The sequence below is a fragment of the Anastrepha ludens genome, chromosome 3, assembly GCF_028408465.1.
Source record: "Anastrepha ludens isolate Willacy chromosome 3, idAnaLude1.1, whole genome shotgun sequence".
Lineage (NCBI taxonomy): Eukaryota > Metazoa > Arthropoda > Insecta > Diptera > Tephritidae > Anastrepha > Anastrepha ludens.
In genome coordinates, this window is record NC_071499.1 from 85,742,294 (window position 1) to 85,766,454 (window position 24,161).

The 24,161-nt window shown below is 37.8% G+C and overlaps 3 protein-coding genes across 3 annotated transcripts; 1 reads left to right on the forward strand and 2 right to left on the reverse strand.

The window, feature by feature from the left end:
* The first annotated feature begins 199 nt into the window (after positions 1–199).
* On the forward strand, positions 200–9,407 carry LOC128858353 (protein phosphatase PTC7 homolog). The gene is made up of 5 exons (XM_054094542.1): positions 200–1,002; positions 1,946–2,125; positions 6,111–6,427; positions 8,528–8,666; positions 8,792–9,407. The coding sequence occupies exons 1-5, from the start codon at positions 762–764 to the stop codon at positions 8,839–8,841; spliced, it is 927 nt and encodes a 308-aa protein (XP_053950517.1). The 5' UTR covers positions 200–761; the 3' UTR covers positions 8,842–9,407.
* Positions 9,408–10,027: 620 nt separating this feature from the next.
* On the reverse strand, positions 10,028–13,071 carry LOC128858355 (derlin-2). The gene is made up of 6 exons (XM_054094543.1): positions 12,712–13,071; positions 12,455–12,656; positions 12,243–12,388; positions 11,967–12,177; positions 11,582–11,745; positions 10,028–11,498 (listed from the first exon to the last, which is right to left on the reverse strand). Exons 2-6 carry the CDS (start codon positions 12,545–12,547, stop codon positions 11,339–11,341), a joined length of 774 nt encoding a protein of 257 aa, XP_053950518.1. The 5' UTR covers positions 12,548–12,656; positions 12,712–13,071; the 3' UTR covers positions 10,028–11,338.
* Positions 13,072–13,923: 852 nt separating this feature from the next.
* Positions 13,924–16,318, reverse strand: LOC128857585 (uncharacterized). Its single transcript, XM_054093336.1, has 3 exons — positions 16,256–16,318; positions 14,961–15,290; positions 13,924–14,223 (listed from the first exon to the last, which is right to left on the reverse strand). The coding sequence occupies exons 1-3, from the start codon at positions 16,316–16,318 to the stop codon at positions 14,122–14,124; spliced, it is 495 nt and encodes a 164-aa protein (XP_053949311.1). The 3' UTR covers positions 13,924–14,121.
* Positions 16,319–24,161: the final 7,843 nt, after the last annotated feature.

Below are 24,161 nucleotides of genomic sequence, written 5' to 3' on the forward strand. Positions count from 1 at the left end.
AAAGAAAATGTGTATGGTTAAATACGTTTATGAATAAAATTTATTAAATAAATGTTATATTATAAATATTTTTACTAATTATAAATGTTTTTAAGTATATTCTTCAATAGTATATTCAATTTGATTATATATATTTTTAAATATTACAACCCTCTTCTTTCCAAACGTGTCACATGTTTTATTGGAATTAGCAAGCAACCCTGTCTATTATCCAGTCGATTTTGTTCGTTTTGGGTGGATTTTGTAGATGTCGAATTTGTCTCACGCGTAATTAAAGAAAATCTCCGTTCCTTGGGAATATCCTTGGAAATTGAGACAGCTTGAAGTGAGAAGTAACTATTAAGTACAAATGTGTAAGAACTAGCTGATTGTAATGACCAAGTGTATTCTGAAACTTTATGGCACTACAACGAAGACGTTACATAAATGTTAATGTGAACTCGACCAAAAGCTGAACGGAGTTTTTCCATCCTAATGATTGCTATATTGCGCCCGACCAATAATTCACACTATCATCTAGTATATTGTTTAAAACGAAATGATTTTGTCGACCTACACTGTGTGTTCTGTTTTAGATATTTGCGATTTTGATCCAACAAATTTTTTGTGAAAAGTGCTAAGTCGACGAAGAGTGGAATCACCTGCACAAAAAAATACCAAAGCAGAAGCCACATAGAATTAAGAAAAGAAAACGGTCTAATATTTTCATATTTAGTATACAATCAAAGCATTTCATTAGCAAAGATTACAAGAATTTTCGGATGCATTCATTGAGCTGGACGACGCGAGTGATCTCGCGAGCGTTGCGTAGTGGATTCTCTACGCTATTAGAGACAGCTAGTAACGCGACCGCGAATGTAAATAGTGCCTCGAAACAACGCCCGCACTTTGTATCTGTAGTGTGTGGTTTTCCCAAAGACTTCCTCACCTCTAAATACAAGCCTGGAAAGTACGGCGAAGATTCGTGGTTTAAGGCGTCAACCATTAATGCAGATGTCTTGGGTAAGGAAAAATTATGAATAAAATTTTATAATATACTATGTATATTGTAAACAAGTGTAAATAATTATTTATTTTATATAGTTTGCCAAAACGTTTATGTCCGATATTCCAAATTTTTTACATTATCGATTTCCAATAAGCGAGTGCAGCTTCTTAAGTTATATAAATTCCTTGATACCATAAAAGAAAGCACGACAATGTTTATGGTTTATAATTATTAAGAACGTTTTATTAGTTTGGTTATACTTATTTCTGTTTACCATTCAGCTTTTATGTCTACTGTTCTTGAATTTTGGCTCCTATATACTACATATGTATGATTCCTTGCCTCGTAAGAAGAAACTGAAATTCGTACGGTTGTACTTTGTACCTCATACGTGAGTGTAAATAAAATACCGACGGTCGTATGAATGCTTGCTTGTCTGTTATCTATCTAGCTCCAATTAAACCAAGCCAGTGCTTAATGTGTTGTAGACTCCATATACGTCACTACGCAGCATTCTAACAAAGTGAATGTGCGTATGTTATTGAAATTTCGAGCGTGCTTATACCAAGCACATACAGTTTTACGTATGTAGGTAGACATGATATTTAATCTAACTCTTTAATATAATGATGATTTGATTGCCACCAATATTAGCATGTTCATATCCAGGAAAAGTGTTTCATAATTTTGATTTTATTTTTTTGTATTTTTGTTTGATTTATCTGTGAACGTTTTAATTCAGAAAAGCTAAGGGGTAGCTTATGCGAAACTAGTGCGACACTTCTAGTAAAAACTTGAAAGCATAAATAGTTTTAGAGGTAATACATGTCAAAGACAAAACCCTTTGGTGTACTATTTTTTGATCCTAGTCTCACTAGAGCTGTAGCTCCAAATGATGATAATGATGTTTATGACATTGTATTTGTATTTCTTATGTGTTACTTTTCTGAATTACAGGTGTAGCTGACGGCGTCGGTGGTTGGCGTAATTATGGAATCGATCCCGGTGAATTTAGTTCGTTCCTAATGAAAACTTGCGAGCGTCTAGTCCATTGTGTTAATTTTAATCCCCAGCGTCCTGTTAATCTCTTAGCATATAGTTATTGCGAATTGCTAGAACAAAAAAAGCCTATTTTAGGTGAGTGGAAATACAAATGATATAATATATATGTATGTAAGTACATATACGCATACAAAAATGTAATGTTTGTGCCATCCCATTTACTTGAAGTTTGTAAATTTTAGAGTTGCCAATACATACAAGTACATTCATACATGTATCACATAACTTGCGCTTAATGTAACAATGAACAGAAATCTAGAACCGGTACATTCTTTAATCGTTATATACCGATACAAAATATTATATAAATATAAAAATTCCCGTATAAAAATTACCTTTTAAAATAATGGAATGTTCTATTTTAAAATAGAAAATTTATTTTAAAGTGAAACTAATAGAATGAAAGGATAATGATGAAGCAAAACCGTCAAATATAAATTAAATCACACCACTTTAGCCATAAAAGGTAACATTTTTAGACAAGAAATCTTAAATGCTTTAAGATGCGTATACTTTCATATACATATACTCAATTAATACATACAATGCAATACTAATTTAGTTAAGAGTACACACTTTTTTGTTCTTTAAAGAGGGAATTCAATTACAATACCATTCTATTATTATCTATATATACATATATATATATCATATATACATATATAATTGGCGCTTACTCCCTATTTGGGTGTTTGACCGAGCTCCTCCTCCTCATATTTGTGTCGTGCTTCTTGCTGTTGTTCTACAACAAACAACAACTACTATTATACAACAACCAAAAACCTTCCTTACATTGAAGCGCTTAAAAACTCGAAAAAATTGCAAAACGTTGTTGATGAAAAGCAAAAGGGAGTTCAAGCTCTTCATCTGCAATAAGTGATATCTGATAAAACATTCCTCCTTGTTTAACACAGTTGATGTTGACCTAAGATAAGGTTAAAATTCTTAACGCAAATATTAAACAAATCCAGTGAATATTTGCACTGCTGCGTTGCATTGTTGTTATAACATTAATTTTCGGAGAATACTGCTTGAGTGCTAGCCCTATTGTCGGAGAACGCCAGGACGACGTTCGTTGTTTTCCTTTATATTAAATGCCTTCGCAGGGCTTTGTTCGAATTCTTCTTCTTCTTGATTGGCGTGATAACCGCTTACGCCATTTTAGCCGAATTTAACAAGGGGCGCCAGTTGTTTCTTTCTCGTGCTAACCGGCGCCAACTGGCCAAACAAGCACATATCATATAAAAGTTAAAAGTTGTTTTGTTTTTATTGAATTTGATTACAATTTTCCAGGCATGTACATACATACTTATAGTACTTAAGTGGCTTTGTGAAAACAAATTTTTGTTTTGATTAAGATTAATTTTTTATACATACTATGGGGATTGATCGAAAATACTGTATACTTTTTACGTTGCAAGTTTGCACTTTTAAGTGTTGATAAGATTTAGCCAAAGGCATTTTTGTGTATATGTATGTATGAGTAGGTACATGCACAATTCATAAGATTGCAAATTATCTAATACATATTTTGTTTGCCAATTTTCGAACGTTGTTGGTGCAATTTTCATTGTCGATTTCAACGTCAGAATCACATGCAATTTGATTTTAGCACATGTATTTGCGAACTCAAATCAAAACAAAACACAAAATTTACCAAATTTAAAATAAATTACTACACAAACATATATATGTATGTATGACTGCTGTTTGTACATATATTCCCATTTATTTACAATTTTGGTAAATTCATTTACGCATAGTTTGCATAACTTTTGATGAGTTATTTATTTTTGATTTTCCAACACAAATTTGGCTGTGAGCCAGATGATAATACATATTTTCATATGCACATATACGTACATACCACCTTGATCAAAAAGTTCCCGGACTATATTCAGAAAATTTAAAATACAAGTTTATTCTTCTAAAGTGAAATTATCGCCTTCAAAGTACTCCTCATCAACAGCAACGCACTTACGAGTATACCAGCATTTGATCCAGCTATAGAAACATTTCTGGAACACGATTTTCGGTACAACCATCGGAGCCATCTTCGATTTCTCCATTACTTCCGTTCGGCTGTTAAAACACGTTCCCTGTAGGGATTTTTTGACTCGATCAAACAAAACAAAAAACAGCGAGTCAGATCAGGTGAATTCGATGGCTGTTGGATGTTATTCATTTCGTTCTTGGTCAAAAATTCGCGGATAATGATAATGACACTGTGCGACGAGTGCCCCGAGCTGTTTTCTCACAAATACTTTCTTTTTTGGCGAATTACTTCACATAAACCTTTCATAACACCCAAATAATTAACATCTGTCCTTGTGGTAAAAATTCGTAGTGTACAATATCGTTGTAAACAAAAAAAACCGTGACTGAAAACAATGTGGTTTTTTTGGCATTCGTTCGTTCCGAGTTCTCCTACTCACTTACCTGATGTCTGCATTGCATGTCGTACTCATAAACCCACGTCTCTTCTCCAGTCGCCAGTAATGAAGAATGTTGCGTCGTATTTAGCTTAAGAATACATGTCTTTGCAGCAACACGGTGCAACACCAAATCATTAACTATTATACAATGTCTTAAACGAATCCATAAGAAATATTCAAGTCCTTTGTCAACTCTCTGATGATTAATTTACGGTTATTGATTAACTTTTCTTTCATTGATGTTTTCATCAGTTTTCGATGTTGACGTCCTGCCTGCCACTATGCTCGTTATCCTCGATGGACTCACGATCTCTTCTGAAGCGTTCATATCACTCGTAAACGGCTGTTTTCTTTAGAGTATCATTGCCAAAATAGCACCATTGAATCCATTTCTAACGCAAAATTGTAAAAAATCGAAAACAAGTGCAGAGGTAGATTTTCACAAGACGGCGTAACTTTTACAAATGTCAAGCAATGGCGATACAATTTTAGTAGGAATGTTAACCACAGATGTAAGAACCTAACAAAAAGTACAGAACTCAAATCAGTTGACTTAGAGCGTCAGGTAGAGATTGTTCCGGGAACTTTTTTATCAAGGTGGAATGTACTCGTACATCGGTAAAAATTAAAAAAAAAAATATATATATTTGTTCAAACAGAAATAGCAAAATAAGTATCAAAAAGTATAGGTGTATATATACATATAAATCATCCCAGTAGAACTAGGGTATTATCGCTTGAGTGATCCGGGAGTACTTCCTTGCCAGTACGGAATTACTCCCCTTTACTCCTTACACTTCTATGAATAGGCATGCTATTTCGTAAATATTTCTTGCCCTATGAAAGCTCATAAACGAGCAAGGAGAGTTTTTGGTTAATAAATTCACATTTCTCCCAATCAAGTAATGGGAGAGCTTTAGAGGATCTGCTCGCAAACCTCTCAAATGAGTAATGAGAGAGTTTTAATTAAAATCTCACTTTCCTCCTAAGCGAGTAATGAGCCAGTTTTGGTGAAGCGTTCCTTAAGCTTTCTAAATAAGCAATTGGAGAGCAATTCTTGAAAACTCCTAAACAAGCAATTAAAGAGTACCTACTCATAAAAATCTCATAAACCAGCAACAAGAAAACGGAAAAATTATTCAATTGGAAGAGGTAAGCAGAATGTTCAGGCAGAGTTTGATATATTTTTTTATAATAAACGACATTTTTTTCTATTGTTGAGTTAAAAAGAAAAAATAATGACGAGATTCCTTCTATTGGTCCAAAATCATGCTAGACGGAGTACTCTATTAGCCATCGCGTGGGAAGATCTCGCTCTAGGTTTCACTGGGATGTAGTATTAATATAAGGCATTTTTGTTTTCGGCTATTGCATTGTCAACATCTGGACGTAGACGTTGATTTTGCCATCGTACAAGCGTGACACCTCGTGATTCTTTGCTCATGAGTATATGTATATGTTCTTATTAATATGTATGTGTATGTGTGTGTACATGTGTATTTATATATATATAATATATTAAGTACTGAATTTTTAATTTTTCGGACTCTACGTATTTTTGTTTGTTGCTGAACACCTTGTTGACTTTGAATTTTATTATGTATATAATATATTGTTTTTAACAGGCAGTAGCACCGCTTGTGTGCTCGTGCTGAATCGTGAGAACAGCACTGTTTACACCGCCAATATCGGCGACAGCGGTTTTATGGTGGTACGTAAGGGCGAAATCATCCATAAGTCCGAAGAGCAGCAGCACTATTTCAATACACCCTTTCAATTATCGCTACCACCACCAGGACACGGTCACAATGTGCTGAGCGATAGTCCCGATTCGGCAGATACGATTAGCTTTTCAGTGAAGGAAGGCGATGTCATATTAGTGGCGACCGATGGCGTCTTTGACAATGTCCCCGAGCGTTTGTTGCTCGATGTACTCAAAGAGGTAAGTAATATTCCCCGCTCAATATGGAATACTATTAAACGATCTATACCATAATACTATAAAAACGATCCGTTGCTGTTGTTGTAACAGCAATAATAGGAGAATATTTATATATAAAATGTTGCTGGAGTGATAGTCCTTGGCCGTATAAAATACGGATTGTTTCGGTCGCTTACACGCCAGTTAGTTCTGCATTACCATATAGAATATGCATACATATTCGCTTATGACAGGCAATGGCAAACCTCCGAGTGTATTTCTGTCATCAAAAAGCTCCTCATAAAAATATCTGCCGTTCGGAGTCGGCTTGAAACTGTAGGTCCCTCCATTTGTGGGACAACATCAAGACGCACACCACAAATAGGAGGAGGAGCTCGGCCAAACACCTAACAGAAGTGTACGCGCCAATTATTTATTTATTCGCTTATGAAGCTTCATTTCTTATACTCTTTCTCTCAAATACTCGTTTAATTGTGTTGAGATAAGATTGGAAAAAGAGAGCCATATTCATGACATACCACTTTACAATCGACACTCCCGCCAGGGCTGAAGAGATGGCCCGCGAACTATCTGAGTGGTCGACACTCGTCTGTAATATTTCGAGACCAAGCCAGGTGTTCCGCAGGGTGGTATCTTTTCACCCTTGATTTTCAACTTCTGCATATCGAAGCTCCACCAGGCACCAGAGGAAGTCTCCTACTCTGACGATATACGATAATGGCCTCGGGCAATGACATTGATGGTCAGTGCGCCAAAGTAAACGACAACCTCGCCCGCCTTTCTCGCTTTTTCAATCTACAACTTTCCCCCACCAAGTCCACGGCGACTCTCTTTACCACCTGGACAAAGGAAATGAAACTACAGCTCAAGGTCAAAGCCGACTATACACCAATACCGACTGTTAACAACCCCACGTTTCCACGACAGTCGGTTCTACGTTACCGAAACGACCCGGACTTATATCCGGCCAAGGACTTTCACTACAGCAGCAGTCTCCGTATGTAAGTATGGGGAATGTTTATGCTGCTATAACAACAACATTAACAACCCCATAATTGGGGTAACCTTCGACAATTTGCTCTCCTTCTCTGTGCACAAAACCGCAATTTCTACTAAAGTCCAAAACCACAACAAGGTCCTCAAATCGCTAGCTGGCAGTACAGATGCTTCCTGTGAAGGAGCACAACAAACTGCACAGCAAACAGTTCTACTAGACACCTGCTTGAACCAAATCCATCTCCCAGGCACGTCAGGAGTCAGCTCTTCAATTACTCCAACGAGATCCAGGGCAAAACAAATCGAAAACTACTGGACCAGTGTTTAGACAGACAATTAACGACATTCATCGTGAGGCACTTACCACCTTCTTAAGCTCCCGACGTAATCGGAGTCCAAGCACCACCCTTAGCAGATGAAGAACTCCAGCTAGCCCGAGAGTTCCGCGTAACTTTGGCACAATTACGTTCTGGATACTGTGGCAGATTGAACTCCTACCTATCCAGAATTGACCCCGACATACTAAACATATGTCCAGCATGTGAAGACACCCCGCAGGACACTAACCACCTTTTCACATGCTCCATCAAACCCACCACATCATCCAACACCCCTTTCCCTTTGAACCCAACCTCTCGAAACAGCAAGATTCCTGGGCCTACCGTTAGATTAGCTAGACGAAGACAACCGGTAATCGACACTGCACAGACAGGGTTAAGTACTACACTCCACGCTTAAGTATAGTGCGACAACAACAACAAAGCCATATCCGAGTTATATCCATGAATTTATAGAAATTTTTGGGGAGTTTCAACGATGGGACCTGCCGGCTTAAATATTTCTATAAGTTTCTCGTATAGCTAGTTTCCGCTGTTGAGTTGTTCCAGTAGTAACTGAAATAACAGAATAAACTGTGTTGAGAACGGTTTGAATGTTTTCTTGTCCTCAGCCAACTTTTTCATTTTGTAATCGCAAAGTTTGAAATCTTGCGATTTCCAACTGATATAAATTATTTCATATTTGGATTTGAATTTCTTAAAACCACATGTTTTCATTATATTTATTATTTATTATTATTAATAATATTAATTACCAATTTTCCAGTGTGAGGGAGTTACCGATCCCGTGAAACTGCAAATGACTGCTAACTCATTGGCGTTGATGGCGCGCTCATTATCTTTCGACAGCGAATTCATGTCCCCATTTGCAATCAATGCCAGACGCAATAATATTAATGCAACAGGTACGCATATATATAAATTGCATGCTTAAACGTCTGTATATATATTCATATACGAGTACATATAATATACAATGTAATATCTTGCATTTGTCACATTTTCATTTTCGTTTGTATTCTCTTTACAGGTGGTAAACCTGACGATATAACTGTGGTACTCGCTACTGTAGCAATGTGAAATTAAGTTAATTTTAGGTTTAATTTATAAAACGTGCAAACCGTTTAGTTTTTTTCGCGCCCATTTAACAATGGCGTTGTGCAGCGGTGCTGCTTTCGTGCTGTGGTATTATTGCTGACAGATCTTGAGATTACAGACAAGTAATACAGTTGATCCCGTCAGTCAGTCGCATGTTTGGTCAGTCTTAAGGTCAGGAAGTAAATTGTGACACACTCGTATTTGTGTGCTCCACATCCTATTACAACAACAAAAATTGAACATTTGCGATGCTAAATAATTATTATTACTAATTGTACGTTCTCCTTTGTCAAATAATTATTAGTTAGTTATTTTTAGTTTAGATTATTTGTGAATATTCGTGTGTGATCTTCTCGTTTTTTTGTTTGTTTTGATTTGTGGTTCTTTTTTAGTATTTCGCTTTTAAGTGCAAACAGTTTTTATAACTACGTTACTATCTTATTGTACGCTTTAGTTATGTAAATCGTGAACGCGCTACTCTATTCTTTTATATCTCCTCCCACCCTTTGTTCAATCATTTTTTTTTTTAGAAAAAAAAAAAAAGAAAAGTATCAAAAAGTTCGTGTTATATTTCATGTAAAGTCTACCGTATTTTACTTGTGTGCATTGCAATATCATTATGGCTAGAGTTTATATGCAATAATAATAAATAGTCCGAGTACGTATTTATTTGCCTGTCCACGATTAACATACACACAACAAATAAATTATATATACATAATCAAACCAAGATTTTTGAAACGAGAAAAAATAAAATTATACATTTTTAAATGTTGCAATCGAATGATATGGAATATAGCGAAAAAATGGAAATGGCGAAGATAAAACAATCAATGTTTCCGTTCTTTGTATTGCAATTCGAAAAATACTTCATATTACTGCGAATTCGCCACTTTTCCAAAATATAAATATCATTATCTGCCATCTATACTATGAAGCTTCATACGATAATAAACATTAAACGAAGTAACCGAAATATGTAAGAGCTAATGCTAATATAATAGTAGGAGTAGTTATAGGATGTTAATCAAGTAAATTGGGAATTAACTCATAAAATATGCGAAAATTATAGATAATACTAAATTCAAAATTGTTATTGAGGAAAAAAAAACAAATTGGACCGAATCTTAAGCGGAAATAAATCTCAAAATTCATAAACAAATAATAATTGGCTTTTGCTTAATCAATATTATTCATAATCATCAATACATAACCGTACCATTAAACGAAAAGAATTAATAATGTTCAGAACCATCGTTTCCTTTCGACAGTTTGAATTAATATTTCGTAAATCAAACTTACGAGTTTAAATAAATTGACAATTTTATAACCTTTTATTGGCAAGAATTTTCTAATAGCATGATAAAAAATACATTTTTACTTTTAAAACTATGTCGCTGGAGAAACTTAATAATCGAGCAAAGTTTAATTCCAAACACTAATGCCAAACCTGTTGCCATATTGCGATTCATGGTAAAATGTTCGACCTTCACTCAAGTCAGTGTACCGAAAAAGGTGACGTTGGTGAGAAAGAAAGAAATCGAATTAAATGAAACCATTTGTTGCAGAAAACCTTCAATTAGTAAGAGTACGTTTGTGCCACAATGTAGAATTGAATAGAATGATGCCATAAATGCAATAAATATTTCAGCAATTAGTGAAACTTAAATGTTGGTGTTTCAATACGTTTTAAATTGGAAGAAGGTAGGTATGTACATTTCGGTAATCACGCATTTTTCGACTCATCTTTGTAGTAAAAGCCCATTTGTAGATGCCCAAGCACAACGACTCGCATGTTAAGTTGCACATTTGGGAGTGAGGTATTGTACAATAGACAGGGCTAGTTTACTAGGGCGGCAGCCCTTGGTCGGTAAAAACCTGAGTCATTCCGGTAACATAGATCCGGCTGCCACGGGAATGCACATTTCATCTGCTTTGGTTTTGAACTAATGTGGCCAAATGCTTTGTGCTTGTGTCTTGCTGAAGGCACTCACTCTTTCGTTGGTAGGCGATTGTACGAGTTTACTCAGAAAAAAATTCTTAAATATCCTTACATTTATTTGTTATTTATATGGTGTTGCAACAAAACAAATTAACAGATTTTATTTGTTTTATATATTATTTGTTGCATTTACATAAATATTTCGTAATTAAAGGTAAACTTTTCATGTAAATCAAATAATGAAGGAAACGGTAAATAAATATTTAACAGTACAAAAGCTATATAAAAAATGCGCTAAATGGCTTAAGAAATCACTGCTACCGAAATTCACAAAAATAAAAAAAAATTATAAAGTTCTGAAGGGAATTGATTCAAATTCTAAGCAGTTGGTTTATTTATTGCCTTTTCACTATTTGTTTACTTATATTTAGTATATGTGCTAAGACATGCCCTCTTTCCATCTGCATTTTTGTGAAGTATGTATGTGCATTTCTTTCAGTACGTTGTATGGTAGAAATTCAAACCTAAAAAAATTGTTTACCGCTGTTGATTAGCATCGTTGCCATCACCCGCACCTATGTTCGGCGCTTGAGCGCCCAAGTTCTCTGCCTCATCCGCGCCCCAATGAAAACCACCTGGACGGTCACCAACCCACGGGGGGTTGTTATTATCAACGTGCTCATTAAATAACACTTTTCTAAAAATATAAATTTGCAAAGTTATTATCAGTTTGTGCAGTAGTATTAGCTTATCGGAAGCATTCAATATTTATTAACTTACAAGAAATGCGGCGTTTTTAAGATTCTATAACCGTTCGCTTGAAAGGGAAACACATCTTCAAGAAAATAATATATATGACCTACACCCATTCCAACAACATCCACCCAAATAGTGTTGCCCAGTATCATTGAACAACACATTAGCACCCATGGCAAGTACGGCGCCTGCAAGAAATAAATAATTTATATATCGAAACTCATAACTCATACGAGTATGTAAGCAATTGATAAGGGTTAACTTCATTTGAGAGCTTCTAAATTATTTTCATCAGCTTATGTTGGGTAAGTAGAAAAATTAATCAAGCTTGCCTACCCACTTACATATTTTCGGTTATACTGTATACGCTTATTAACGCTTACCAAAAAACAAAAAATAAAGCAATTACCTGAAAATTTAGCACTCCAAAGAAATTCATGCGCACAAAAGGATTACGGCGTGACCATACATAAACTAACATTAAAGTGAATGCTTGCCCAAGGAAAAGTAGGTTCACGAAAAGCCCAAAGAAAACCATTAGCCCACCACCAAACAAAAACATCATGACGAAATCTGCTGTACGATCGCGGAAGAAACTCTCTTCAAGCATACGGCAATAACTTTGGGATGAGAATAAAAATAGCAAATGAATACCATAAGTGAATAGGATTTTTTTTTTACCTACCGATAAGTAAAAACCATGTTGAAGAAGAAACTAATGCCAACTGAGCCGAAAAATAGGAATGTTGTGGCAAGACGCCACACTTGTAATTTCCATAGTATAAGCGTAGGATTGAAATATAACTGTAGCGGAGACACCAGATCTAAGTGCTGCAAAATATGAATTGTAATTTGATACTACATATGCATGTATGTAAAATTTTGTCACAAACTTACAACTGCCAGCGTCGTTAGCACACATGCCGTCGTATAGATGCGCGTCACCGTCGGTATCTCCATATAGAATCGTACAACCGATTGGAATGCCATGTTGACAGGGTCTTTTATCAATTGTTTATCAAAAACCCACCAATTTTCCAAAAGACATTTATCCTTGCATTAGCAGCGAAGATGACACCAGTTGCACCTGTTACGATTTCTGTGCTGCCGTTATTTTAATTGTATTATTTCTATGATAATTCTTCTTTGCGTACTATTCTAAAGATCAGATCTCCGTCGTTGCAAAGGTCAAAGCTTGGCTTATGAACGCTAAGTAAAAGCATTTGACAGACCGCTTCCCCGATTTTAATTTTGCACTAAATATCTGCACCACCTCCGCCAGCGCCAGAAAGTCCAAAACATTCGTATATCCCGTGTCTTGCTATCAATCCAATAAACTTTGTGACGTGTATTTTCTCGCAATATATTCAATGTTAATCACTATCACTTCCAAAGTAGTGAATTTGCAGAACTAGGAAGCAAAGACAAAAACATCATTGGCCAAAAAATGAAAAAAAATCAACGTAAGTGCACAAAAACTGACGTTGACTAGAAAACTTCTTTTGACATTCTCTGGGTTGACATTTACTTTTGCGGTGAGCTTTTATGTATTTTCTTTACCATAATCTTGCAGCTGATTTTTGTATACCACTTATAATTGAGGCATTTATGAGAAGTTTTAAAGAAATACTACTTACTTATGAGAAGTTTTAAAGAAATACTATTACTTCAATAAAATCGATAAAAAAACATTTCCACACACTTCATATATGTATCAAAATTGATTACTTTTTCTTTCTAATCATAAAGACAATTCACACCAATACGAATATAGCTAAAACTTTTGTCTGAAGACAAAGCGGATATGCAATCTTTTCTGTACTGTTTTATCGACGTTCCTCCGAACAACTTTGCCTACAGTAAACGTTTATTTGAATATCTTCCATAACTCAGCGTTATTTCGTTAAACGCTATTTTCGTCGAAACAATATACCTAGTACATATAATATATAGAGAAAATTTTTAGTATTTTTCAATGATACCGTTACTCGATGGAGCAAAATTTAAAACAGTAAATCAATACAAGAATTGCTATGCCGCAGAAAGGCAAGGGTCAGTGGCTTACCAAGGTGAATTGAGTACATATATTCTCAATCATTATTGGTGGCTCACCATGTATGGCAGAATTCCTATAAATAACAATGCTGAAGATTTTCCACAAAAACACGCGAATTAAATTGGCAACTATTGAATTTTCAGAAAAGGCTTGAAGCGGGGAGATTTGCAAAGAAGTTAGGCTTAACGGACACTAAGTGGCAACAAAGTTATGCAAGTTCAGATTAATGACACAAAACATCCTTTAAATCTTTAATAATTTCTGTCACAGGTTCAAAACATCGTATTCACCGATTAGAAAAATTACGGAGCTAGGTAATGATACATTTTTAGAATGTTAAGTTTTATTTGTAAGACATGACACAGTGATTCTTCAGGAATTATAACCTAATTCAGCTTGCTAAGTTTTTTAGTTTTGTTATTTCAAGTTGCTCTTGAAATCGATAAAACTTGTGTTAAATGTAAATTTAAACTAATAACTTAATTAGCAAATTATTTTAGTATTCGATTTAAAATTTGTAAAATTGTTTTTCTGCCCAGTCACTTTTATCTTCGGAAGTCTGTGTAAAGGCATCAATATCATCAGGACTTATCATATTAATTGGGCGGAGCTGAAAAAAAGAAAAAACAAAACAAACAAAATACGCGGAAAAATTAATATTGATAAATACCCATATATGTGCATTCATATATACAACATGATATGTATGTATACATACTCAGTAGAACTATGTAGAAGTGAAAGCAAGAAATAAAATACGATTCTGTAAACCACGGATCGGGATTGCGATGAGTTTTTAAGTACCAAAAGTCAAAGGATAATTTATCAATTTTCTTAAAGTTAAAGTGTGGGAAAAATTTCGAAGAAAATCTTTTCGAAAGTAGGTTTTCATTTATTTAAATGTCGAGCATCAGTGTGCAATTCAAGAATATTTGCAACACTTGCAAGGTGGTGATGTTCGTTGGTAGATTTTGGGTGTGCTAGGATGTATTACTCTTTATGCAAATGTTCACAATCTGTTGTTCAACGCTAGCAAAACAAACACAAAACGAAAAAATTCTCTGAGCAAATGAGATGGAGGTCGAAAAGAGGGTAATATGTATGTACTTGAAATATGTGAATTTTAATAATAAATATAATTTAATTATTGCTTTTACTGAACTATTAAGCTCGACTAGAACCAAGTTTTTGGCCAGATGTCGACTGGACTTTAAAGATGAATTCGATTAAAAAGAGAAAACGTTCTATGAATAACTGCATACCATATGTACCTATGTGTGTGTGTACATAGATCCATGTGCACATATGTATGTTCTTTTATGTATTTTTAATGAATTATTAACTTACATTGAGCAAATGTTTTGAATCAATTTTGAAGTTTTTGTATAGCGCGATTTTTTGTAGTGATAAGACCGAACGTAAACGTTGTTTTGGGTCGACTTCGAGCAAGCGCTTGAGTACATCCTTAGCTTCATGTGGGAGTTCTTCAATTTCGGACGGTAAAAAATCTTGCGATAGGCTAGCCTTTTGCTCCTGACCATTATTCAATGAGTTTTTAAGAGCACTATTATCTGCTTTACAGAGTGTAGTTGGATGTACTGGTGCATGGTCAACACTATCCTTTTTCATATAAGCTGCAGGTAAAGCGATGTCCAGGAATGCTCTGATGTCGGGACTCTTTAAGAGAAAAGAGTAGAAAATTATTTATTAAATGATGTGCATTGCTTGAAATTTGTGAAACAATTATGTTTATAACAAAACTAAGCATTTGATTTTTTCTCAAGGTGTTTAATCACGCTTCGAAATTTCAGCAGTTTAGATAATTAGCTTGATTTACTATTATTTATTTTGAAAAAAATGTTTTTGTATTCTAACCCCTCTGTCATTCATAGATTTTCTGTGTTCGTAGTTTTACTAATTTAACAAAGAAAATCTTTAAGATATAGTTTTCATTTCATAAGCCGGAGTAACAAATACATTGTTTCTTTTTAGTGAATGCGGTAAAAAAATTACAGTGTCCAGAAAATATTAATGTTTTTGGTTATTATTGCGGAGTAGTTCATTTATTAGAAGAAGAATTTAGACGTATACAAATAGTCTAAGGCTAAGAATTTGAAATAGCTAAGAAAATCGAGCTAGCTTTTACAATCCTAGCTGGAGTTCTATTCATAGTACTTTCAGAAAATACCTATGAAATCAACTTCATTTCGTATATTACAAGCGAATTTTCTCTTTATGCGTAGCGTGCATCGCTGTCAAATTTAGGTCCGTTTTATCAATGTTAATTAAAACCAAAATTTAACTAAAATCACGTTTTATATTGTAGTCGATAATAGACATTCTAAAACCGCCTTTTAACTAAAATTATACTGTACAGAGTCACCCAAATAAAATAAAAAAATCAACCAAGCGCTAGGAAGAATTATGAGTATTTTAATAAATTCATCCTGTGCCAGCTACTTTTTATTTCTATATTTTAAATGAAGCGACCGAAAAGCGAAAACCAAACATATGTTTAATTTACTATACTATAGAAGGCTTACTAGAATCGTGAGACCACTAGGTTCATCAATATAAAGGATTTCTCTTAACGTAGATTAAATCTGCATTACCGTACTTAAAATGATGTTTATTTAAAGTACGTTTTTCATTGTGTTATCTAGCTCGGTACCACGATCAATTTCCACTGCAACGATCAGGACCATTTTTATGTGTGTTGTTGGTAGTAAGAAGAGGAAAAAACCTAAACAATTTATTACATTCTTCCACAAGAATTATTGGCGAACAAAATTTGCTGTTTGGAATATGGCCTGTAAATAAGACACATTTTCAAGAAAACCAAAGAGAGTTGACTTAAAATTTTCAACAGATTACTTTGCAAGCCACTGTAGCCTGGGATCTCTGAATCATCTACCGATTCTGTGAAGTGGACACTAAAAACTCAGAATTCTTTGTAAATGTCCTGCACTAGGCAGGAACTGCTACATCACCCTTAGGGTGCTGTGCATCAATATAAATTATGGAACAATAAATCCCAGAATTACTTACAATTTTTAAAAAGCCTTAAAATATATGATATCTCAAGTGGCTTTGCACAGTTCATCTCTTTCGGTCGCAGCGCGCAATAGCCTAATAATAATAATATTAGACCTCGTTCATACACGTACCTTCTGTTGCTTCAATGAGTAACTTGTGGTAGAGTGAAGAGAGGAAAGGAAAGTAGATAGGTACTGAGCTGTTCACACTCTGCCAACACGCTTTGAGCTCTCGTTCTTCTCAAAGATGTTGGAGGTAAACTATAAACTAAACAATTGCAAGCAATGAAGTTGCCGTGTGTGAACCTGACGAAAAGAGAATTCGCAAAGCTGAAGCAACAAAAGTTTCCCTATATGAACACGGTCTTACTAATGCTCATTGTTTCCAAACAAATGTAACTTTTTCCAGTACTGCCAAGATGTTTATTTACGACAGTTGCTTCATCTATTTGCCACTCGCTAACGCATGGTGAATCAAAGATGCCTATAATTTCATGCTTATGTATAAATTCACTTATCAGTGCTACCAATTATAAAGGGATGTGCTGCCAAACTAAGAACGTAAAACAAAACGAACAGAAGGGAGCATAAATTTAATCAGGTTTCTATCAGGATCACATCGTTGTTGTTGCATTTCCGTGCAAGATTTTTATCCGGATTGCAATCATTGAACATTGGAGCATAGCTGTAATTATAGTCGTTAAAACCTGCTTTTAAGCTGTCTATAATCATGGGCATACATGGGCACACTGGAGTATACCTATATTTAGTGCATCATAAGCAGCCGTAGTCAGTAAAAAAGTACCTACAAAAATTGTACCAGTAAAATTTTCATTCATCATCAGTTGCTAGAGTTCCAAGTTGAATCATAAGGCCAAAGCCAAATTTTCATTGATTACTGATTACTGAAAATTCAATGCACTCTTACCAAAGAATCACTCGTTTAAGAAGCTTATAAATATTTTTGGATCGTATTTCTGACGGTCGCCGTAGTCGAATGGGTTGGGGCGTGACTACATTCGGAATTCAGAGAGAACGTAAGTTCGAATCTCGGTGAAAGATTAAAATGAAGAAAAAGGTTGTTCTTATAGCGGTCGGCCCTCGGCAGGCAATAGCAAGCCTCCAAGTGTATTTCTGTCATGAAAAACCTCCTCATAAACGAAAATATCTGCAGTTCGGAGTCGGCTTGAAACTGTAGGCCCCTCCATGTGTGGATCAACATCAAGATGCACGTCACAAATGGGAGGAAGAGCTCGGCCAAACACCCAAAGCGGGTGTACGCGCCAACTTTATATGTATTATAAAGGGTGGTTAAGTTTCAAAGGCCAGTGTTGAATAAAATACAATTTTTTTAGGAAATTATTATCATTTCTCTTTATTATGATAATATTGGTATGGCTCAATTACGTATGGAATAAAATATCGGCCAAATGGCCGCCGCGGCCTCGGCCTCCAAATTTTCGATGACGCAGAGGCATAATTGAGGTTCTATGCCGTTAATGTGCAGAGCTATCTCATCCTTTAGCTCTTGAATTGTTGCTGGCTTATCGACTTACACCTTTTCTTTCAAATAACCCCAAAGAAAGAAGTGCAACGGTTTCAAATCACATGTTCTTGGCGGTCATCTTGACATCGCCGCGACGTGAGATTATTCGGCCATCAAATTTTTTCGCGCAAAAGAGCCATTGTTTCGTTAGCTGTGTGACAAGTAGCACCGTCCTGTTAAAACCACATATCGTCCACATTCATATCTTCCAATTCGGGCCATAAAAAATTCGTTATCATCTCACGATAGCGAACACTATTCACAGTAACTGCCTGACCTTGTCATGTCGGTCTCCTTGCCGCGGGGATGAGGCTTAAGTGGTGAGTTAACCCCATTCTATGGAGATTAACTTACCACGAACTAAGAGGGCAGCTTCATATAGGAATTGGGTATCCACTCATCCGCGGAACGGCGGAATTGGTGGCCACCCAAGTACTATGTGGAGAGTACCGTACCGACAACCTGGCAGGAGGGATAAAATGCATTTCTTTTCTTATGTGGAGGCTAAATAAAGATATTTCTGCACGAGGTAACCCACTTTTGGGAAATCCTCCCGTCGAGCAATCGACGGCTCGGGCATCGGATGTGCAGGCCCGAACCCCACATTCCCCTATGACCGGAACTGACACCCAGGGTTCCGGAGGAAGCGCATTACTAGTGGTGAAACATGGCACATTGGCTATGCCAATGGAGAGCCGAGTGAGTGTGAGCGATACACCGCCATCGAAACGATCTGAAGCAACTGAACAAGTTGTGGAGGATGTGGAGATGGCGGACAATCTCTCAGTAGACTCAGACGGATCTCTGGTACCGAGTAAGTCTTTGACAACGGTTAAACCTGGTGTGAATCAGGTAAGTACCGGTAAAAAGACCGAAGTTATTGGAGAGTCGAACGCAGGTGTTGGTCTAACCGCAAGGCAGATCAAACGAAGAAGACAGAAGGCGAGGCAAGCCGAAGCACTAGCTAAGGCAAGGACTCAAGCTCCGTCAACTTCGACACCTGTAACGGAAACGGGAAAGCGTGGCAGAACAGAGGATTCCTCTGTAGCGCTGCGCTCTTCCGGAAACGAAACGGGGTCTGTGCCAACGACCGGGAAGAGGAGGAAGGCAAAGAAGAGGAAAGTTGAAAAACGCAATTCGGAAATGCCTGCATCCTCGACCCCATCCAAGGCAGACAAACCTTTGCCTGACAAGGCAGAGGCTAAGGGACCTCAAATGTCGAATGACACTCTTCCGTCAACGTCTGGCGAATCATTCGCGAGAATGGCAGCAAAGGCAATGACGGTGGAGATACATACCGACAAACAAGATGGTCTACTATCCAAAGGGCAACAAGACTATCTTGACAGCTATCTGTGGAAAGCTATCGGTGAGTCGAAAGACGCGCCGACTTTCGAGGGGAAAAGCGTGGTGGACGGCATCGTAAAGGTGCACTGTTCCAATGCTTTTTCCCGAGAATGGCTAGAAAAAGCGATAGCAAAAATCCCAGCCTGCGAAAACAGCAAGTTTATTCTTGTTGAGAGTAGCAAAGAAAGGCTGGTACGAGCGAGTGTCTGGATTCCGGGTCCTTCCTGTAATTCAGCAGAACTCCTCAAACGCATCCGTGTTCAGAATAAGGATCTTGACACGACTCTCTGGAGAGTATACTCGTGCACCAGGCAGAAATCCGCTACCACTTCGGAGGCAGGTTCCCATCTGGTACTGGGTATCGATCTTGGGTCCCTCAAGGTTCTTAAGTCGAAGTACGGGTGCCGTCCCCACCTACATCTGGGGCGGATCCAGTTCCGCGTCCAGGATAAGGTGGAGGACAAAGCGTAAATATACTCAGTCTCATGACTGAAGTAATATTTACACAGATAAATCTGCAGCATAGCAAAGCGTCTACGGCTCTCTTGTGCCGTAGGCATGCAAAACTGCAAACAAACCCACACATAATACTTATACAAGAACCATGGGTATGTCACAAGCGTATCTGTGGTCTAAGTGCTATGTCGTGGGGACAAATACTTCATTGTGAAGGGAATGTGAGACCGCGAGCATGTATTATCATGCCGAGGTTGATCGAACACACGATGTTAAAAGAGCTATGCTCCGGAGATATCGTTGCTGCAAAAATAAAGTACTTGAAAAGTGGGAACAGTGTCGAAGCTATTATAGTTTCGGCCTACCTACCCTACGACTCTTTACAGCCACCTCCTTCGAGGGAGCTAAGAGAAGTGGTCAAGTACGCAGAATCCAATAATCTGGGGCTAATAGTGGGCTGTGACGCAAATTCACAGAACATTGTGTGGGGAAGCAGCAAATGCAACCCCAGAGGTCTCAAGCTACTGGATTTTATCCTGTCATCCGATTTGGTCATTCAAAACACTGGTAACAAACCAACTTTTGTGACCAGAAGGAGACAAGAGGTGATTGATTTAACACTTACCAATAGGTCAGTTGGAAATCAAATCAACCGATGGCGAGTTTTGGAGGAGGACTCTCTTTCTGATCATCGTCTTATCGAATTCCGACTGGGAATTGACACAATATCAATACCTTCCGGTAGGAATCCTCGAAATGTGGACTGGGACAGGTATGGTGAGCTTGTAACAGAGCGATTACCAAACCTGAAAAAACTCAAATCAGCAGAAATGATTGAAGATGCGACTAAGAAATTAGAAGGTACTTTAATCAATTGCTTTGAGGAACTGTGTCCACTCAGGCAAAGCAGACAGGGGAAAGCGGTTCCTTGGTGGAACCCTGAACTGTCGAAGCTTCGTGTACGGTCCAGGAAACTTCTTAATAAGGCCTTGAAGACCAAAACAGAAGAGGACTGGGCCAATCATCGACTTACACAGAGAGAATATAAGAAAAAAGTACGGCAAGCCAAACTTGAATCCTATAGAAATTTCTGCAGTAACGTCGAAGAAATGAGGGAAACAGCGAGACTTTGTAAGGTCCTTCATTTAGACCGCTCAGTAAGGCTAGATTCCATTCGAAAACCTGATGGTTCATACACCATTTCCAAATCGGAAACGTTTAATGCTCTACTCGAAACTCACTTTCCGGGTAGTAGAACTATCTCTGAAGTTGAGAGTGGCATGAACAACAACGGTGGCAACGGTGGAACCTCTAGGTACAGCTGGTATATTGCTAGTCGGATAGTGACAAGGGAATCGATAAGGTTTTCCTTATCTTCCTTTGAGAACTTTAAGTCCCCTGGACCTGACGGAATATATCCAGCAATGCTTAAAAAAGGAGGAGACAGGCTGATTGAGGCCCTGAAAAGGATCTTCACAGCCTGTCTTGCATTTGGTTATATACCATCCCAATGGCGACGCGTAAGAGTAGTATTTATTCCGAAACCAGGAAAAGATGACTATTCCCTAGCAAAAAGTTTCAGACCAATCAGTTTGACATCGTTCATGTTGAAAAGTCTGGAACGAGTGGTGGAGAAACATATTCGAGTGGGGGTATTGCCGAGAAGTCCACTTAGTAGAAATCAACACGCTTACCAGAGTGGAAAATCATGTGAATCAGCCTTACACGATCTTGTTAGCAAGATTGAAGCTGGGCTGGAAGCTGACGAATACACAATGGGCGTGTTCGTGGACATTGAGGGGGCTTTTGATAATGTCACTTTCGACTCGATATGTTCTTCTGCCGAACGACACGGAGTTAATCAAGCCATTATAAAATGGATATACTCCATGCTCTCTGAGAGGCTGTTAACCGCTGGTGGGAGCGATGACGAGCAAATCACAGTCAGGGCCAAGCAAGGATGTCCCCAAGGGGGTGTTCTTTCTCCGCTGCTGTGGTGCTTCGTCGTAGACTCCCTATTAGTGGAGATGCAGGAACTCGGCTTTCACGTCCAAGCATATGCGGACGACGTCTGTGCGCTAACATCGGATAAATCCTTAAGGAGGCTTTGCACGAAAGTGCAGAGGATTCTTGACAAAATCGATGATTGGTGCATGAGACAAGGTCTTTCCGTTAATCCGAACAAAACAACTATAGTCTTGTTTACGAGAAAACGGAAATTGGAGGGACTCAGTCTTCCAACACTGAAAGGTGTGACACTTGGTCTTTCCAACGAAGTTAAATATCTAGGAGTAATCTTGGATAAGAAGCTGACTTGGGAGACACACGTTTCACTGAAGGTGAATCGTGCATTGAAGATTTTTCAGCAATGCCGTAGAGCCTTTGGCAAAACTTGGGGTCTGAAACCTGCTGTGGTCCTATGGATATACACGGCACTTATCAGACCAATCATCACTTACGCTTCTGTGGTCTGGTGGCGACGGAGCATGGTTAAGTCCACAATCCGGGAACTATACACGCTGCAAAGAAGTGTATGTTTATGCATCACGGGTGCCATGAGTACAACCTCTGGAGATGCCCTAAATGCTATGCTTGATTTGCTCCCCCTGGATCTTAAGATACAACAGGAAGCAATAAAAGCTATGTGTAGACTCCATAAATATGGTTTCTGGCACGAAGATGGAGCTTCGGGACACAGAGAAATCTTTAAGTTGCTGTCGGAGCAGTATCCACTGTTTTTGGCACCTAAAGATGACCTGATACCCACAGTTTCATTCGGAAGGAAATTTGATGTCAGATTTCCATTGCGTGAGCAATGGAGCAATCCAGGAGGCATGCAGGGAGGTTTGACGGATATTTTCTTTACCGATGGGTCCAAGACTGAAATAGGGTCTGGAGCCGGATGGTACTTAAACGATAGTAATAAGTATCACTACGCTATGGGGGGAATGGCAACTGTCTTCCAAACAGAAGTTTTTGCCATCCTAAAAGTAGCCGAATGGATAATCGAGAGGAGATGGAGCGGGAAACAGATTGGAGTCTTCAGTGACAGTCAGGCTGCATTGAAGGCCCTGGAGAACGCGAAGCAAACCTCAAAGATTGTTCAAGAATGTAAGAAGAAGCTTAATTCTGTCGCAAAACAGAACAGGCTTGTACTTATATGGGTTCCAGGACACTCCGGTGTTCAAGGAAACGAAATTGCCGACGAATTGGCTAACCGTGGATCAGCGGTGCCTCCACAGGGGCCAGAGCCAATAATCGGAATCAGTCCCGCAGGAATCAAGAACTGGATCAACGATTATGTAGGCAATCTACAAAAAGAGCGATGGTCCGGTCTAGAACGCTGCAGAACTGCAAAGTGTTTTGTGACGAGTCCGAACAGAAAACTGTCAAACTTTCTACTAAAACTTAGAAGGAAAGACATTCGGTTGATGGTCGGCATCATTACAGGACACAACCCATGGGGTCAGCATATGGCCACCATTGGAATCATCGAGGACCCGGTATGCCTGTCGTGCTTGGAGGAGGCGGATAGCACTGAGCACTTTCTCTGTGAGTGTCCTGCCTTTGCTAGAGCGCGACTACGAGTATTGGGTTCCGATGTCATGAGAATGAGTATTATTCGTTCTCTAAAACTGGAGGATATTTACAAATTTGTCAAAGAATCTGGAAAATTCTCACAGGACTAACTATCTCTATCTCTGTCTCTATTCTTTCCTATCTCTTTCTATGATACTTTTCTCCCTCCCTCCTTGACTATCTACCCCCTTTCCAGAGCTTTAAATACAATGGGCTTTTTTAGCCTGAGTGTTTTAGGAGCCACCAAATCTCCTGGTGCTCCTTGGCTCGACCTTTTCAAATTCAAAATTCAACTGCCTGACCGGCCTCATTTTGAAAAAAATACGGTCCAATGATGCCGCCGGCCCATAAACCGCACCAAATAGTCACTCTTTGTGGGTGCATTAGTTTTTCGGCAATCACTCTTGGATTATCATTCGCCCAAATGCGGCAATTCTGCTTATTGACGAATCCACTGAGGTGAAAATGTGTCTCATCACTGAAGATGAAGTGCGCGATATGCATTTTGATTTGAACGCCCATTTTTATAATAAGCCTGAATAACTTTAACGCGTTGCTCGATTGTGTATCTTTCCATGGTTCAAA

What these genes read in the sequence shown, in the direction of transcription:
- LOC128858353 (XM_054094542.1), top strand. Translation starts at nt 762, where the DNA reads ATGCATTCATTGAGCTGGACGACGCGAGTGATCTCGCGAGCGTTGCGT. An exon ending in ACAAAAAAAGCCTATTTTAG is followed by an intron (nt 2,126 to 6,110) that starts GTGAGTGGAAAT and finishes TGTTTTTAACAG; the next exon opens with GCAGTAGCACCGCTTGTGTG. An exon ending in TGCTCGATGTACTCAAAGAG is followed by an intron (nt 6,428 to 8,527) that starts GTAAGTAATATT and finishes CCAATTTTCCAG; the next exon opens with TGTGAGGGAGTTACCGATCC.
- LOC128858355 (XM_054094543.1), bottom strand. Translation starts at nt 12,547, where the DNA reads ATGGCATTCCAATCGGTTGTACGATTCTATATGGAGATACCGACGGTG. An exon ending in AACATGGTTTTTACTTATCG is followed by an intron (nt 12,178 to 12,242) that starts GTAGGTAAAAAA and finishes CTCATCCCAAAG; the next exon opens with TTATTGCCGTATGCTTGAAG. An exon ending in TTGGAGTGCTAAATTTTCAG is followed by an intron (nt 11,746 to 11,966) that starts GTAATTGCTTTA and finishes TATTTCTTGCAG; the next exon opens with GCGCCGTACTTGCCATGGGT.
- LOC128857585 (XM_054093336.1), bottom strand. Translation starts at nt 16,318, where the DNA reads ATGGTCCTGATCGTTGCAGTGGAAATTGATCGTGGTACCGAGCTAGAT. An exon ending in TAGATAACACAATGAAAAAC is followed by an intron (nt 15,291 to 16,255) that starts GTACTTTAAATA and finishes TTTCTCTTAAAG; the next exon opens with AGTCCCGACATCAGAGCATT. An exon ending in ATTCAAAACATTTGCTCAAT is followed by an intron (nt 14,224 to 14,960) that starts GTAAGTTAATAA and finishes TCTTTTTTTCAG; the next exon opens with CTCCGCCCAATTAATATGAT.